Genomic DNA, 15,106 nt, shown 5'->3' on the forward strand with positions numbered 1-15,106 from the left:
GGGCTCTGTTGCTGACGACGGGTTCATTAACCAGCGCGACGGCGGCGACAAGCTCAAGCGGTGCAATCACTGTGCGTTCTGGTGCTGCGTCGTCTGGGGCAAGTGGATTAATTGCTTTGTCGACCGGTACATCAACTGGGGGGGCTGGAGGTGGGATCTCTTTGTCAGTTGGGGGTGGCACAGTAGGAAACGGTGGAGATATCGCTTTAATTGGTGGTGCTGCTTCTGATGCGGCTGTCGGCTCTGGAATTGGTGGAAGTATTACGCTGTCGGGTGGCGATTCTACTGCTGCAACGGGTGGTCTGCTGTCGTTGGTAAGTGGAACTGGAACTGCGAAGAGCTCGGGTGGAGTTAGTATTCTGAGTGCGAACGGAGAAACTGCTGGTGTGAGTGGGAATGTGAAATTTGCATCCGGTACTACCGGAGCTGGTAGCTCTGGTTCCGTTACTCTTTCCACAGGTAATGCTGTAGGTGGCACTGGCGGTGATATATTGGTCCAGGTTGGCTCTGGTTCTGTCGGAGCAGGAGGCGCCCTAACAATGACTGCAGGGACTGCCACTGCTACCGCAGCAGTTGGAGGACAGGTGTCAATAGCGTCCGGCAATGGCGGTGGTGGCGGTGGAGCAGTGACGATCCAAGGCGGGACAACTAGCACCAGTAGCGGTGCTGGGGCTGGTGGGTCTATCACGATATCAAGCGGTACTAGTTCCTCTGCAGCGGCTAGTGGGGATGTATTCATCTCCTCTGCTGCGAAGTCCGTGCCTGGAGCGAGCGGTGAAGTCTCGTTAAAGACAGGATCTGTGACGTCTGGAAACAGTGGTTCTATATCAATTTCTTCGGGAGCTTCTTCTAGTGGTACTGGTGGAGCTATCACCGTTTCCGTTGGTGCAGGAACGACAACGGGTGGAGTTGGTGGGGTCTTAAGTCTATCTGCTGGCCAAAGTAGCGGCGGAATTGGTGGCGACGCAACTATGACTGCAGGTGGCGGGGCCATCGGAGGCAAGGTCACGCTTAACGGTGGCCCTGGAACCACAGGTGGCGGAGGTTCTGTCGCGATAACTAGTGGAACCAGCTCAAGCAGTTCCAGTGGGTTGCTTCAAATTGCGTCGGCCACTGGTGGATCTGTTGGAAGCGGAGACGTGTCATTTGGTTCTGGTACTGCGTCTGGTCCAACCGGAGCGCTAACGCTATCTACAGGCACGTCGACCAACGGACTCGCTGGTAGCATGGCGTTAACTGTTGGATCGAGCAAAGCGGCTTCAGGTGGAAGCTGGACAGCCTCGGCAGGATCGACTACATTAGGCGATGGAGGTGTTCTCACAATTAAACGAAGAGTACAAAAAGAGACAGACGGCAATGTTAGCATCAATGCTGGCAGCGGCGGCTCAGGAAACGGAGGTGGTATTAGTCTTTCAAGTGGACTGAGCACTGGTACAGTAGGAGGCGCGATATCGCTAGAGACAGGTATAGGTGCTTCGGGATCTACAAGTGGTGCCATCACACTGTCCTCTGGAACAGCGACAAATGCTAATAGCGGCGCTATCATGCTCAGTACAGGAGCCTCTAGTGGAGGCATAGGAGGTGCAATTGCCTTATCGGTAGGAGCAGGCAACACGGGTGACGGTGGAGCTGTCAAAATTGCTGCTGGCAAGACAACCTCGTCAAGTAGCATTGGTGGTTCAGTTGATTTGAATGCTGGAGATTCGACGTCCGGGACGGGTGGCTCTGTGCGTGCGTATATCGGTACTGGATCGGCAGCTGATGGTGGCTTCTACGTGAAGAAAGCCACGACTGGTGCTCCAGACCTTCTCAAGGTCACAGGCACTGAGTTGGCCGGCAAGAGCGTAGCTGTCGCTTTCACTTCAACGAGTTCTACGATTCAGCTCACATCGGCCTCGCAGGTCATGATCACGGGAACGTCGACGACTGTTTCGGGTGGTCCCCTCCATGTCGACTCGCGTAATTTCCGCGTATCCAAGGATGCAACAACAGACGTTCTGTATGTGGACACTTCTGGTAGCGTCGTGAATATCCTCGCAGCGAATGTCGTTGGGCAGTTGACGATGAGTGCTGCACAGGCTTCGATCGTTCACTCTCAGACCGGATCTTCAGCCGCGCTCACATTATCGTCACCAAACCTGAAGTTTGACGGCGGTGATGTCATTTTTGTCGGCAGTGCTGTGACAACTGCGTCCCCTGCTCCAACTTCAGGCAGTGAGTGCACTGCAGGAACACTTCGATATGATGCGAGCGCAATCTACTTCTGCGGAACTGGTCAGGTGTGGAAGAAAATCGGCTTGACGACATACTAGGCAGGTTTATTTACATATTGGTGCATATACTGCAAAAGAAAAACAATGAATATATTTCTTGCATTTATTTGATGCGTGTTTAGTGGTACCGATATGCATCCCTAGCTCTGCAAGCGCGCCCCCGGACGAACACATGATTTCAAACAATAGCCGTAGTAGAGTACGAATGTCTACCCTCATCTAACACGCTCGTAAAAAACAACGGCTTTTCTAGTTCAGGCGTTTATTTTGCTACAATGTTTAGCAGTCCATGAGCACCTTGTTTCTTCGGGGAGACTAGGATAGCTTTACGTACGTCGCGACCCTGCAAATGGCGTTGAACCGCAGGAGAGGCCAGTGCCAGCGCCAAAACGGCATCCGAATCTCGAGACTCCAGTAAAGTAGGATCCACCAAAATGGTATCGCGTGGTTTACCTTGCACCTGCAGCACTACCTTCACTTGAGCACGGTCAAGCAACGCTGGGTTGTAAGCTGGCCATGTGTAAGTGTGCACATCTACCGCTTCGTCCCCGTCGTGCAGAGCTTGAAACATTTCAGCAGCAGTGTGGGGAGCCAAAGGGGCCAACATCTGGACCAACGCCTTCAGAGCTTCTTCGTAAGCAGCAGAGCCCTGTAGCTGAGTGCGACGCTCGCCCAGCAGGTTCGACAGCTTCATCAGCTCGGCGATAGCAACGTTGAACGATTGGAAGTCATTCAGTGCCTCCGTTACACGCTTGATCGTTCCATGCAGCTCATGACGAAGCTCCTTCTCGTCGTCTCCATCGGTTGGAACACTCGCACCTCGACGCCGGTGAGCCAACGCTCCATCCAAAAGCGTCCAAATGCGAGCCAGCCAGCGCGATTGACCAGCGAGATCAGTCTCATCCCACTCCAGCTCGTGAGCGGGTGGCGCCTTAAAGAGCACGGTGAGACGCGTCACATCGGCACCGTGGCGGGCACGGATCTGCTCAGGATCCACGCCGTTGTATTTGGACTTGGACATCTTTTCCCACTGAGTCACTACGGGTAGTCCAGTCTTCTTTTCAACAATAATCTTGCGGCCATCCTCCGTCAGCTCTTCGTATTCGTTCGGTGCCAGTGGTCTCAGCGAACCAGGAGACTTGTGCGTGCGGCCGAGCACCATACCCTGAGCCAGGAGCTGCGCGAACGGCTCGTCAGTGGCTAGGAATCCTTGGTCAAACATGAACTTGGTCACAAAACGTGAGTACAGCAGGTGTAGGATCGCGTGTTCGATGCCACCGATATAAAGATCCACACCCGTGCGCTTCAGCCATGTCTGTGCGTGCTCGGGTTTGAATGCAGCAGAGTCGTTGCGAGCATCACAGTAGCGCATGTAGTACCATGAGCTGTCCACAAACGTGTCAAGTGTGTCGGTGTCACGCTCGGCTTCTCCACCACAGCGTGGGCATTTGCAGTGTCTCCAGCCAGCCATACGCGCAAGAGGAGAGTCGCTACTCCCCTTGCCACGCAGATCATCAGCCACGTCCTCACCCACAGGCGGTAGCTGGACAGGTAATTGCTCGGAAGGAACACCAACCGGGCCACACGACGGACAGTGGATGATCGGTACGGGTGTACCCCAGTATCGTTGACGGGACACAAGCCAATCACGCAGACGGAACTGAGTCGTTGCACCACCAACTCGCTTATCTTCTAGGCGAGCATTAATGGCTGCAGTCGCCTCTTGCGAAGTCATACCGGAGAACTCACCACTGTCGCGCAACACTCCACGCTCGGTAAACACTTCATCCTCGTTGCACTCTACCCCATCGCTACTTCCTACCACGGAGCGCACCTCAAGGTCGTGGTGACGCGCGAAGGCCAAATCTCGGCTATCGTGCGCAGGTACACCCATCACTACACCGGTCCCATAATGGGCCAGCACGTACTCAGCCAAGTAAATCGGTACATGTCGACCCGTAAGCGGGTGGCGTGCATAGAGCCCCGTGAACACTCCAGCCGTCGTATCACCTTTGCCTCGATCGTCTTTGCTCAAAGCTCGTACCTCAGCGGCGTAGGCATCGACAGCAGGACGCTGTGCTGCCGGTACATGAGTGAGAAGCTTTTCCACCTCGACGCTGTCAGGAGCCATTGAGACGAAACTAACGCCGAAGACAGTGTCAACGCGCGTGGTGAACACCGTCAACGGGATGGCCTGTGCACCCGCGTCCAATACAACCTGAAACTCGACTTGTGAGCCCTCTGATCGACCGATCCACGACGACTGCATACGCTTAACGGCGTCCGGCCACTTGGTCAGCTGTTCAGTTGCATCACGTTAATAATTTAACTCAAATCGCATCATTTTCAACACGACGTACCTTCTCAAGGTCCTCCAGTAGTCGGTCGCCGTACTCGGTGATGCGTAAGAACCACTGATTGAGTGAGCGCTGCTCCACGATAGCGCCAGAGCGCCAGGATCTTCCTTCGGCATCCACCTGCTCATTGGCGAGCACCGTCTTGTCCACGGGGTCCCAGTTCACGAGCGCCTCTTTGCGGTAGGCGAGTCCTTTGTTGAACATTTGCAGGAAAATCCACTGCGTCCACTTGTAGTAGTCTGGCGCGCATGTCGTAACCTCGCGATCCCAGTCGAAGCGGATGCCCAGTGCCTTGAGCTGCTTCTTGGCCTGTGCAATGTTAGCCACAGTCCAGTCGGCAGGCGAGATGCCGCGCTCGATAGCCGCGTTCTCGGCCGGCAGCCCAAAGGCGTCCCATCCCATGGGGTGGAGCACATCGTAGCCCTGCATGCGCTTAAGACGCGCCATACAGTCGCTGATGGTGTAGACGCGCACATGACCGATGTGCAGCTGACCTGACGGATACGGGAACATGGAGAGGCAGTAGAACGGCTCCTTCTTATTGGGCGAAGGCGGCTGTAGCTCCTGCTGCGCCCAGTGCTTTTGCCACTTGGCCTCAATGGGCTCCCATGCGCGTGAAGGCGCAGCAGTCGCGAAGCTTCGCCGCGCCGCGATCGATCCATGCAGCCGGCAGCGCAACATGTCAAAGTGATCGGCTACGTGTGGCTAAGACATTACTGCGTTGTGATTGGTCAAAACGATGTATTTCGTTTGGAAAAAGATTTAAGGGAACATAATTATCGTGAGCAGACGCAATACAAGACCATGGTGGTGGCGGCAGGAGACATCACGACGTTCAACATCCAACACGGCTACGTGGAGGGACTGGTACGCGGCTTCCGCTCCGGTTTCCTGGACGATGTGGACTACCATCATCTCACGCAGTGCGAGAGCCTCGAAGGTGCGAAGAAACGACGGCGGTCGTTTTTTTCCATTGCTGATCCCTTGTATTTATTGCTTTACAGATGTGAAGCTGAACCTTCAGGAGACGGACTACGACCAATTCCTGGCCGACGAGGTATGACTGCTTAGAGAGGATACAGAGATACCTGCGCTAACTGTCACTATAGTCGTCAGGCACCATCTCGCCTGGTCTGATCCAGGCCGGTACGACCAATAAGCTCGTGGAAGAGTTCAACTTCTTGCGCGCACAGGCTATGGAGCCTTTGGGCCAGTTCCTCGACTTTATCACGTGCGTGAGGTCTAAAGTTGCTGTAGGCGGACTTGTGCTAATGAAGGATTACGGTATGTACAGGTACGAGTACATGATCGACAACGTGATTCTCCTCCTCAAGGGAACGCTCAACGGACGCGACGTGAACGAACTCATTGGACAGGTGCAGGCAATGATGGAGCTGGCGTGTATGTCTTGTGCTTATTGTTACTGTGCCACCTTTAGCTGCACCCGCTTGGAAAGTTCGACGAGTCCATCATGCGCAGTATTTGCACGTTCGAGCCGAACGCCAAGGGCTACTCGGACTTGTACGAAACTGTGCTGATTGATACTCCCATCGGTGTGTGATGTACCTAAGTAGTACGTTTGCATCGTTTGCTCTTCAGGCTGACGGTGTTATTGTCATTACTGTTCAGGAACGTACTTTAGCCAGTTCCTGGAGGAAAGTGCTGGAGGTGATCGCATGGAAGGCACATCCGACGTGCGCAACGTCCTGGAAGAGGTGCAGATGGAGCTCATCAAGAACAGCATGCTGAAGCTGTGGCTGGAGGATTTCTACAACTTCTGCCAGGTAGAAAACTACTTTGTACAATTGGCTTTGTAGCATGAACTGAAAGATTTTGTATTTATTCATTTGTAGGAGATTGGCGGTGACACAGCTACCATCATGGGTGAAATTCTCAAGGCGCGGGCTGATCGCATCGCCATTAACATCACGCTGAACTCGTTCGGAACGCCGTTGAACGAGGTACGGCTGCCTGCTATGCCTACTTTATCACTCAGGGTGTATGCTAACCGTATCGTGCTACTTGGTCTAGCCTGCGATGCGTATTTCGGACCGCAAGCCGCTGTATCCATCCATCGGTTCGCTGTACCCCGACGCAACAGCGATACTGGCCGAAGCAGGTGACGAGTCGTCCCTTGGAGCGGCTCTGGACTCGTTCCCAGTGTACCGCAAAATTTGGGAGGTCCACCAGGGCGAAGGCGTAGACAGCAAGTCCATCGACGACGCATTCTACGAGCGTGACGTCCAGATGGCGGAGTTGGCGTTTCAGAGCCAAATGCACTTCGGTACGAAGCTGTTTTTGCAGTGTGTGCTGTGTATTGTGTTGAGCTCATATAATGTGTTGCATTTGTCACAGCGTGCTTCTACGCGTACGTGAAGCTGAAAGAGCAGGAGGTGCGCAACCTCGTGTGGATCTGTGAGTGCATCGTGCAAAACCAACGCGACGCCATCAACAACTTTATCCCGATCTTCAGCGACACCGCGCCGTGGCGTGGCAAGGGCTCGAACAAGCATTAAATGGGAAACCAGGCCATGAAGCTGCTTGAGGCTGGCACCACGAGACAAGATCGCCGTCGACTTGATTTTCAATGCATGCTACCGATGCTGATCGACCCGTTCTAATCTTGAATAAAACATTTATCTTCGTCTTAATCGACTGTAGTCTTGCAGTGCGAGCATTTCTAGTTGCTCATGCGCACCAAAACGTGATTGGTCAATTTCTTCTCGTTTATGAAGCAATTCCTATTGCTGGTCACCTCGGACAACGAGAGCCGCACACCGCCATGGTACGCGATACCTGCCCCGCTGTCTGCACTCGCGTCTAACGTGTGTATGATGCCTTAGAATCGTTTGGCTACTCTAGCGCAGCGCGCGGTGGCGAGGCGCTCGTTCTCTACAGCGCCAATCTTTAACCGGGGTGCGTGCAGTTGGAGCTCTTCGATTAAGGGCCCCGGCAATAAAGATTCTAAGCTGTAAATTGTTTCGATTTGCCCCACCCAACAGGAGTCAAGAGACAGCAGCGCAACAACATTGCGCTCTTGGAGAACAGCGACGAGTACGAATACCTCAAAGACGAGGTCGCCCGTCGCCTTATCGACCGGCTGGAGGTGCGCAACGAGCCGATGATGAACAATCTCGACGCTAAATAACACAGAGTGGCCGTGGCTTTTTGTATTGCAGGATATCGAGCGCGAGTTCACGTTGGCGCTGGATCTGGGATGTGGCAGTGGGCATCTGTACAAGAACTTGAGCGTCGATGACGGTCTGGGCGGCGTCAAAAAGCTCATCCAATGCGACTCTGCTGGTGCGTATTGGTGATAGTCATAAAGTGTTGTATCTAGCGTCTAACATGTTGTAATATGCAGAAAAACTGCTTCTTCGTGACGACCTGGAGACGAAAACTACCTGTAGGTGACGCGCTCTTCCTTAACCCCAACGTTATTCGTCTGACATGTGTCGGTGGCATCTGCAGTGGAGACGTTACGCTTGGCGGTGGACGAGGAGTTCCTGCCGTTCCCGAAGCAGCACTTCGACTTGGTAATGAGCTCTCTGTCCTTGCATTGGGTCAACGACCTCGAGAGCACATTTCGACAGGTGCTGGATACGCTAAAGCCTGACGGCGCGTTCATCGGCGCTGTTCTGGGAGGAGACTCGCTTCAGGAGCTACGGTACGCTGGCTTGAACGAGCTCCGCACAGAAAATATTCTCGCTAATCTACCGTTCATTACAGGAGCGCCTTTATACTCGGCGACCAAGAGCGTCAGGGCGGCATCTCGCCGCATATTTCTCCATTCATGAACGTCGCGGACGCCGGCAACCTCCTGTCCGCCACCGGATTCAACTTGTGCACAGGTGCGGCCATGTTTTACCGCTGAGTTTTGCACATGTGTGTCGCTAAGAGTAACTTGTCTATTACCTGTAGTCGACACGGACTACATCCAGGTCGACTACCCAAACGCCTTCGTGCTCATGGAACATTTGCGTGGCATGGGTGAAAACCACGCCGTGAACTCGCGAGGAGCGCCGGCTACGCGCGACTCTTTACTGGCCGCTGCCTCCATTTACCAGTCCATGTTCGGCCAGCCGGACGGCACGGTGCCCGCCACATTCCAGGTCATCTACCTTATTGGCTGGTCGCCGCACGAGTCGCAACAGAAGCCTCTGCGTCGCGGCTCAGCTCAGCACTCACTCAAGGAACTCGGCCATGATTAAGTGATGCTGTTATATAGGGGTCGTACTACATCTATATAGGGGTAAGAGAGCTCCTAGTAGATGGTCAGATAAACAAAATACTAAAATCAAGAATACTATCTTGAAATGATTGCACATGTTTAATTTACAAGTTGCTTTTGGCTGGTGAATACAAGGCGGGAAGGCGTTATGGCGGACCCAGCGTGGGGCTCGACATCGTCCCTGTCCGACGAGGAGACGGCACGTGCGCTGTGCGCCTTCCACCACACGGAGCCGCTGCCGACTCAGCGCCGTCGGCCGCTCCAGCAGCAGCAGAAGAAGCAGAAGCAACCGACCGCGCCTCTGTATCAACCACGCAATAACCACGACGGGAAGCAGTCGCAATTTGCACCGAACGATCGAGTCTCCAACGGCTTCTCCACCTTTGGATATCCCGTTCCTACCAGGTTCCACTTGGTGCCCATGTCCGCTCAGCGCAGTGAGGCGACATCAATGCTAGTTGGGATGCCCTCAACATCGAGTGACGACTGGCACCGACAACAGCAGCGGGCAATTCAGGAGCAGATCGAGCAGCAACAGCGTGAACTACAGGCACAGTTGTATCATCAACAGCAGAGAGAGATGCAGATGGAAGTGCAGAGGATGCAGGCTCAGATCCAGCAGCAGGAGCACGCTCAAAGGTATCAAATGCAGATCCAAAGGCACGTGGAGAACACACAACAACCCAGTTATTCATCAGGCGTCAGTGGATTCGAACAGCTGAGGTGGACTAATGAGGTGCAAACGTCCCAGGCGACGAGAACTGCGTCTAATTTTCACGATGGCCGGAGGCGGGAGGGCACTGGAGTGCAGAGGCAGCAAAGTGGCCAGCCTTACGATGGGAGATTTGGTCAATTATCAGCCAGACCAACGACAGCGTCAGTGTCGATGCCTTCATTTATGCCTAGTTACAATGACAGGTTACAAACAGGGACGCCGATGAGCAGAAGCCAAGATACGTTCGCTTCACAACAGGCTCCACAGCCAGCGCAGTCGCATTTGCAGGCTCGAAATCCTGAAATCTTTTCGGTAAGTGGACATGAATGGGGAAGACACGACCCAACGTTGTTTGGTGGAGCTCAGACGGATAGAATACCGACGTTCCAGATGCAGAGAAGCCAACAATTCGTGCCACTGCAGCCCGAACCGTATGAAATACCCAATCGTATTCGTCAAGAGTCAGGCCCCATGCTGAGCTCAAACAACTCCCGCCCCGATGAATTTGCCTTGGATAGTATCATGAAGCACTTCCAGACGAATGCTGGGCCTTCACCTGGTGCTTCTGCTACCTCTACCGGTGCTACTTACGACCCGAATGCTGGACATACTGCAAATCGCAATATTAAGCCCGTATTCAACCCGACGATGTCTCAAACTCGAACCCAAACTTCGAAAGGGATACAGACGCAGGGCCAGCTCAACTCACAGTCGAAGGTACCAGTTCCACCCACTGGAGCCGCGGTAGTCCCAGGTATTGCTCTGGCGCCACAATCTATGCGTCTCTTAACTATGCGAGATCTCCTCAATGGAGACGATGGATCTATTAGGATGGATTCGTCGAGGAATCGACCAAGAATAAGCAGACAAAAGCGAACCCCTACAAACCGCAAGCTCCCCAGGAAAAATACGGCAGCCAAGCGCCAGAGGACGCCGCAGCAGCAAAATGAGCGAAAGTTTCAGCCACCACCAACCAACAAGCGTGCAGAAGCCAAGCAATCGAGACAAGCTGCAAGTCCAGCACCCGTTGGGACGTCTGGACCGGCCACCAAGTTGCCCACTCCGATGTATCTAGCATTTATGGAATCGCGAGCTGCTCGGGCATTAGAACAAACGGTCAGCAATACGAATTTTACAAGAACAGCTTCGTCACTACCTCCAGAATCGCAGCAACTATCTCCTGCCTCCCGATCAGCAACCAGTTCTGTCAGTCAAGGCAGTGATCAGGCTGTTGCTTCTACCTCTGCAGGAGTAGATTCAGTCAAAAGGAAGAAAGTGGATGATGGACCTCCAGGAATATACCATCCCTCCAGCCTGTACCAGCATCATCATCTACCGAGCGCCAGTGCGTCACTGCAGGCTGCAGCACATAAAGAATCGCCTGATCCACCACAGCCAAATGCCGTCGAAGCTTTTAATATGAAAAGTGAATGCCATGGGCTCGTTAATGGCCAGGATCGCCCGAGTGATGGAGCGTGTAGTCGGCAACAAAATCGTCCAAAGCTTTTCGTTCCTAAGAAGTTGGAGTGCAACGTTCAAGTGGGGGGTTGTGAGAACAGTAAGGCTGGTACGTCGTCAAGGAAGAGACCCAGAGCAAAGCTGCCTGTGGCAGGTTTGAAATCATCAATTGGAAATGGCTCTCAGCTACTAGCACCCAGCACACAGGTGTCGAATGAGGCTGCTGCGACTGCAGATACTTCGTCTGCGGTGATGCAGACACCTGTTGCATCTGCTGTACCGCGATCGGAGAATCGAACGGTTGTGATTTTTTGTAAACGGGACTTCATGCGCTATCAAGCAGCTAAGATTTGGCGCAAGTACCAAGAGCAGCTCAAGAAACACGAGGAATGGCGTGAAGTTCGCGTAGCCGGTAAGCGTACGCGGTACCTCAGTTCTCGCTATGATGAATTGCAAAGGACACACAAGAGGACCTACACGCGATCAGGTAAACCGCGTAGAAAAGCACCACAGGCGGCTAAGGTGGGTCGCCGTCGCAAGGCATTGATATCAGGAGACTCAGCTCCGGTGGGTTCTACAGTTTCGTCTTCGATGTCGGTTGATCATGTGATTGATACAAGGGAACCTAGACAGACAGGTAACGAGGGGCTTGCTGAAGCTGGAGCCAATTCAAATCATTCGAAAACTGTAGATGCTGGTGTAGCTGACAACGACTGTCCCATGACAGTACAAGACGCATCCGAAGCGCAAGAGGAGCCGTCAACGATTGAAGAAGAAACCAGAAGTATAGTGGAGTCAAGTGTTTGCAAGGATTCAGATAATGGTGTGGTTGCCGACTCGACCAATCGAATACTCGACGACACAGCGTCTGGTATCGCTGCCAACGACGGTGCTGTTGCTGTGGCACCCCTTTGTGATGATTCGGAGGCTGCCTCGCTTCCTGCTAAATCTCCTGGGAATGTGGATAGCTCGGTCTCCGATGCACCAGATGAGGGCGGTGCTGAAGCCGGCGGAGCAACACCCGTTAGTAATATCACTACTGCTGTGGCCAAAGCTTCTCTCAACGGAAGTGCTGAGCCTGGATCGGTGTCCAATGGCGCTATCGAAGCCTCCGTCTCTGATATCAATATTGTCACCGTTGCAGCACCGTATAAAGGTACAGTCGAAGTCATCGGCGTGGCACCTGATGAATCCATGGACAACACCGTCGCGAAGACAGCATCTGTCGAGAGTGTCGCCACTAACACAACTTTCGAAAGGGATCTGGATACGGACGTGAAGATGAGTGAAGACACGGAAGAGTATTCAAGGAACGATAATGCTCGTGCCTGTGGAGAACGAAGTTCCCCGCTGCCGGTCGAGAAGGATCTACCTACACTGCAGCAGAGTACAAGCACAAGCACTACCGAGGACAATAACTCTTGTGCGGATTCGATTGTTCAGGATGGGATCCCTCCTGAACAGCAATCGTGCCCAGCTCCAGCGACATCAAATGGCGACGGTGGTGTAATGGATACTAACTCGGACAAGCAAGCGTCTTCGGATGGAATGGCATTAAATACCGACGCGATAAAGCCTGAGAAATCTTTAAGAGATATTCAGTCTGCTGATGAAACTCTTCCTGACAAGATTACGGACACAGAACCAGCTATGATAACTCCCAATGGTTTAGCAACTATCGAGGCCAAGCAACACTGCACGGAGTCTACGCCTGTGCACAACGTACCAGATATGCCAGTATGCACCGATCCTAGCAACGGCGCCACAGCTATAAGTAGTGACCAACAATGAGATGTTAAGTGGGATGGGTTCAATCGGCTTTGGAGTTGTGCTGAGTGGACGAACAACTTTGACCTGGTTCTTTCCGAGTCTCCTATTGATCTCGCTCGTCCTCGTTGTTATTTGTGGCTTGAAATCTCGTGGAACGCTGGATCTTTGGCACCGTCCTACTTGCTGTTGAGAGCTTAGCACCAGTTGGATGGGTCTTCTTCAATGTGCTGGTTGTCTTATCTCTATCAGGTCGAGAAGTTCGACTGGCAATGGAAACTGGTGTCTGTTGTTTCAACAGATAGTCCAAGGTGACTCCGCGAGCTTTGAGAGCTTCTTCTAGGCGGTTCAGCTGCAATTGAGCCTGTGCCAAGTCACGCTCCGCCTTCTCAGCTCGGACTTCAACGGCGTCGGCTGCATCCTCCGCTAGCTGCCGTAGTCGTGTCTCCTGCTCTTGAGTCTCTCGTGCAGCGATTTCAGCTTGCTCTGCTTCACGAGAAGCAGTCTCAGCTGCAAGCAGCTTCTCCTGCAACTCTTTCGTGGTGCTCTCCAACTCGGCCAGACGCTGTGCTTCGTGACGCAACTCGGTCTGATGATTGGTGTCGATGTCACAAAGTTTGCGTTCGAGCTCTTCTAGTTTCACTTGCAATTGCTCTTTCTCGTCTGCGAGCTCAACGATCTGAGCGGCTTTCTCGGCCAATTTCTGCTTGTTCGCTTCTTCCTCGCGCAAGAATGCCTCGTCACGTTGCTCCAGTTTCTTTTGCCACACCTCAACCACATCGGCACGTTTCTCCTTGGCATGTTCTAGCTGTTTCTTCAGTTGTGGCAGTAGTGCCAATTGACTCTGGAGCGTTTTCGTACAACGAGCCAGCTGCTCGTTCTCCTGGAGAGCTCGCTGGGCCTCCTCCCTCTTCTCTTTCAGCATTTTCTGGCATTTACGTTTGGTCTCGTCGACAGCAAATTTGGTTTTCTTTAGATCAGCCTGCAGAGATGCTATCTCTCGGTCTTTCTCCTCTAGATCAGCGGTCAACTGGGCGATCTCCGCTGCTTTCTGAGCCTCCAGATCGGAGACTTGTTGCATCAACTCTTTGGTGTTGGTCTCCAGGTCGGTGTTTCGGGCTGTGAGATGTTGAATATGCTGCCTCAACTTTAACTCCACCGCCTTGTTACTTCCTTGTTTACCGGTCTGATTGTCTCGGTTGGATCCAACGCTACCTCCTCGTGCTGTCTCCTTGTCACCGCTACCTGGAGCCGACACCACATTCTTCCGAGCAGCTAAACGCAGTTCCTCTTTTTCTTGGCGCAACAGGACGAGCTCCTTTTTCAGCTCCCGTGCCTCGTGCACTGCACGCTTCATCGTGCTTTCGACAGCTTTGCGAGCCTCAATCTCGGATCGCAATCGGCATTTCACAAGACGCTATGAAGACAGAAGGATTGACGGGGGCTTAACACGCGTTGGATTCAACATAATTGAAAAGTAACACGCAGTCCAGGTTGAAATCGACTCACCTCGATGTCCTCCTCTTTCTGCTTTCTAGTATTGGTGGATAGTGTCGCCATTGCTGGTCTCTTTGTGCTCTTGCACAAGTTTACCTTCTCCTACACTAAACCGAACTTGTTGTGCCTGTTTCCCCAAAGTTAAATACTACTGAAAATAGGTGATTGAGAGAGCGTTTCGTTCTCGGCGGCGTATCCTTTACAACAATTTGGTTTGAGCCATGGCAGTGAATGCTCGCGTTAAAACGAAGAGCGAGTTTCAACTAGGGTCGGACCTCGGACCCCCGCTCGTGTATCTGGATCTGAGTGTTGGCGATCAGCCCCCGCGGCGTCTGCACATCGAGGTCTGTACTGAAAAACAAAAAAGAAATGTATTAGGACGCAGACCTTAAGCAAACGATTTTCAATGCCTAATCAGTTTATCTCGTACAACCAGCTCTTCCACGAGGAACTTCCGACCACGACCGACAACTTCCGTCTGCTCTGCACCGGTAGAGACTGCATTGTCTTGGAGTGAAACTTGCGATCCCATCGCTTGACCGCAATTGCAAATGCTGCAGGCGAGCTGCGAGGCAAAGGGAAGGTGAAGACGCTGTGGTACAAGAACACACGCTTCCACCGCGTTATCCCCGGATTTATGATGCAGGGCGGAGACATCACCCACGGTGCGTCGGCAATGAGAAGAGGCCAGTTCCTCGATAGATCACGCGACGACTCGAACGTTCATCTTGTGGAGTAGGAAATGGAGCGGGAGGTGTGGCTGCTTTAGGGACGGTGTTCGACGACGAGGTGTGTTTTGCTGCAATTA

General features: G+C 53.0%; 7 protein-coding genes across 7 annotated transcripts; 5 read left to right on the forward strand and 2 right to left on the reverse strand.

Annotated features, from left to right (window-relative positions):
* Positions 1 to 539: 539 nt before the first annotated feature.
* Positions 540 to 2,360, forward strand: PPTG_12114 (hypothetical protein; the record flags this gene model as incomplete). The annotated part of the gene is made up of 1 exon (XM_008908332.1): positions 540 to 2,360. One exon carries the CDS (start codon positions 540 to 542, stop codon positions 2,310 to 2,312), a length of 1,773 nt encoding a protein of 590 aa, XP_008906580.1. The 3' UTR covers positions 2,313 to 2,360.
* A 9-nt stretch (positions 2,361 to 2,369) lies between these two features.
* Positions 2,370 to 5,607, reverse strand: PPTG_12115 (leucine-tRNA ligase). The gene is made up of 2 exons (XM_008908333.1): positions 4,634 to 5,607; positions 2,370 to 4,572 (listed from the first exon to the last, which is right to left on the reverse strand). Exons 1-2 carry the CDS (start codon positions 5,309 to 5,311, stop codon positions 2,536 to 2,538), a joined length of 2,715 nt encoding a protein of 904 aa, XP_008906581.1. The 5' UTR covers positions 5,312 to 5,607; the 3' UTR covers positions 2,370 to 2,535.
* Positions 5,435 to 7,146, forward strand: PPTG_12116 (hypothetical protein; the record flags this gene model as incomplete). Its single annotated transcript, XM_008908334.1, has 9 exons — positions 5,435 to 5,570; positions 5,635 to 5,687; positions 5,740 to 5,861; positions 5,925 to 6,006; positions 6,069 to 6,183; positions 6,260 to 6,414; positions 6,484 to 6,591; positions 6,662 to 6,914; positions 6,986 to 7,146. The coding sequence occupies 9 exons, from the start codon at positions 5,435 to 5,437 to the stop codon at positions 7,144 to 7,146; spliced, it is 1,185 nt and encodes a 394-aa protein (XP_008906582.1).
* A 71-nt stretch (positions 7,147 to 7,217) lies between these two features.
* On the forward strand, positions 7,218 to 8,841 carry PPTG_12117 (hypothetical protein; the record flags this gene model as incomplete). Its single annotated transcript, XM_008908335.1, has 8 exons — positions 7,218 to 7,415; positions 7,474 to 7,546; positions 7,633 to 7,736; positions 7,810 to 7,933; positions 7,995 to 8,036; positions 8,102 to 8,297; positions 8,360 to 8,481; positions 8,552 to 8,841. 8 exons carry the CDS (start codon positions 7,218 to 7,220, stop codon positions 8,839 to 8,841), a joined length of 1,149 nt encoding a protein of 382 aa, XP_008906583.1.
* Positions 8,842 to 8,977: 136 nt separating this feature from the next.
* Positions 8,978 to 13,556, forward strand: PPTG_12118 (hypothetical protein). The gene has a single exon (XM_008908336.1). The coding sequence runs from the start codon at positions 9,010 to 9,012 to the stop codon at positions 12,823 to 12,825; it is 3,816 nt and encodes a 1,271-aa protein (XP_008906584.1). The 5' UTR covers positions 8,978 to 9,009; the 3' UTR covers positions 12,826 to 13,556.
* On the reverse strand, positions 12,812 to 14,361 carry PPTG_12119 (hypothetical protein; the record flags this gene model as incomplete). Its single annotated transcript, XM_008908337.1, has 2 exons — positions 12,812 to 14,218; positions 14,311 to 14,361. 2 exons carry the CDS (start codon positions 14,359 to 14,361, stop codon positions 12,908 to 12,910), a joined length of 1,362 nt encoding a protein of 453 aa, XP_008906585.1. The 3' UTR covers positions 12,812 to 12,907.
* A 158-nt stretch (positions 14,362 to 14,519) lies between these two features.
* PPTG_12120 (hypothetical protein) lies at positions 14,520 to 15,037 on the forward strand (the record flags this gene model as incomplete). The annotated part of the gene is made up of 3 exons (XM_008908338.1): positions 14,520 to 14,642; positions 14,735 to 14,789; positions 14,859 to 15,037. The coding sequence occupies 3 exons, from the start codon at positions 14,520 to 14,522 to the stop codon at positions 15,035 to 15,037; spliced, it is 357 nt and encodes a 118-aa protein (XP_008906586.1).
* Between the last annotated feature and the right edge of the window lie 69 nt (positions 15,038 to 15,106).

Source organism: Phytophthora parasitica (genome assembly GCF_000247585.1).
Source record: "Phytophthora parasitica INRA-310 unplaced genomic scaffold supercont2.29, whole genome shotgun sequence".
Classification (NCBI taxonomy): Eukaryota; Oomycota; class Peronosporomycetes; order Peronosporales; family Peronosporaceae; genus Phytophthora; species Phytophthora nicotianae.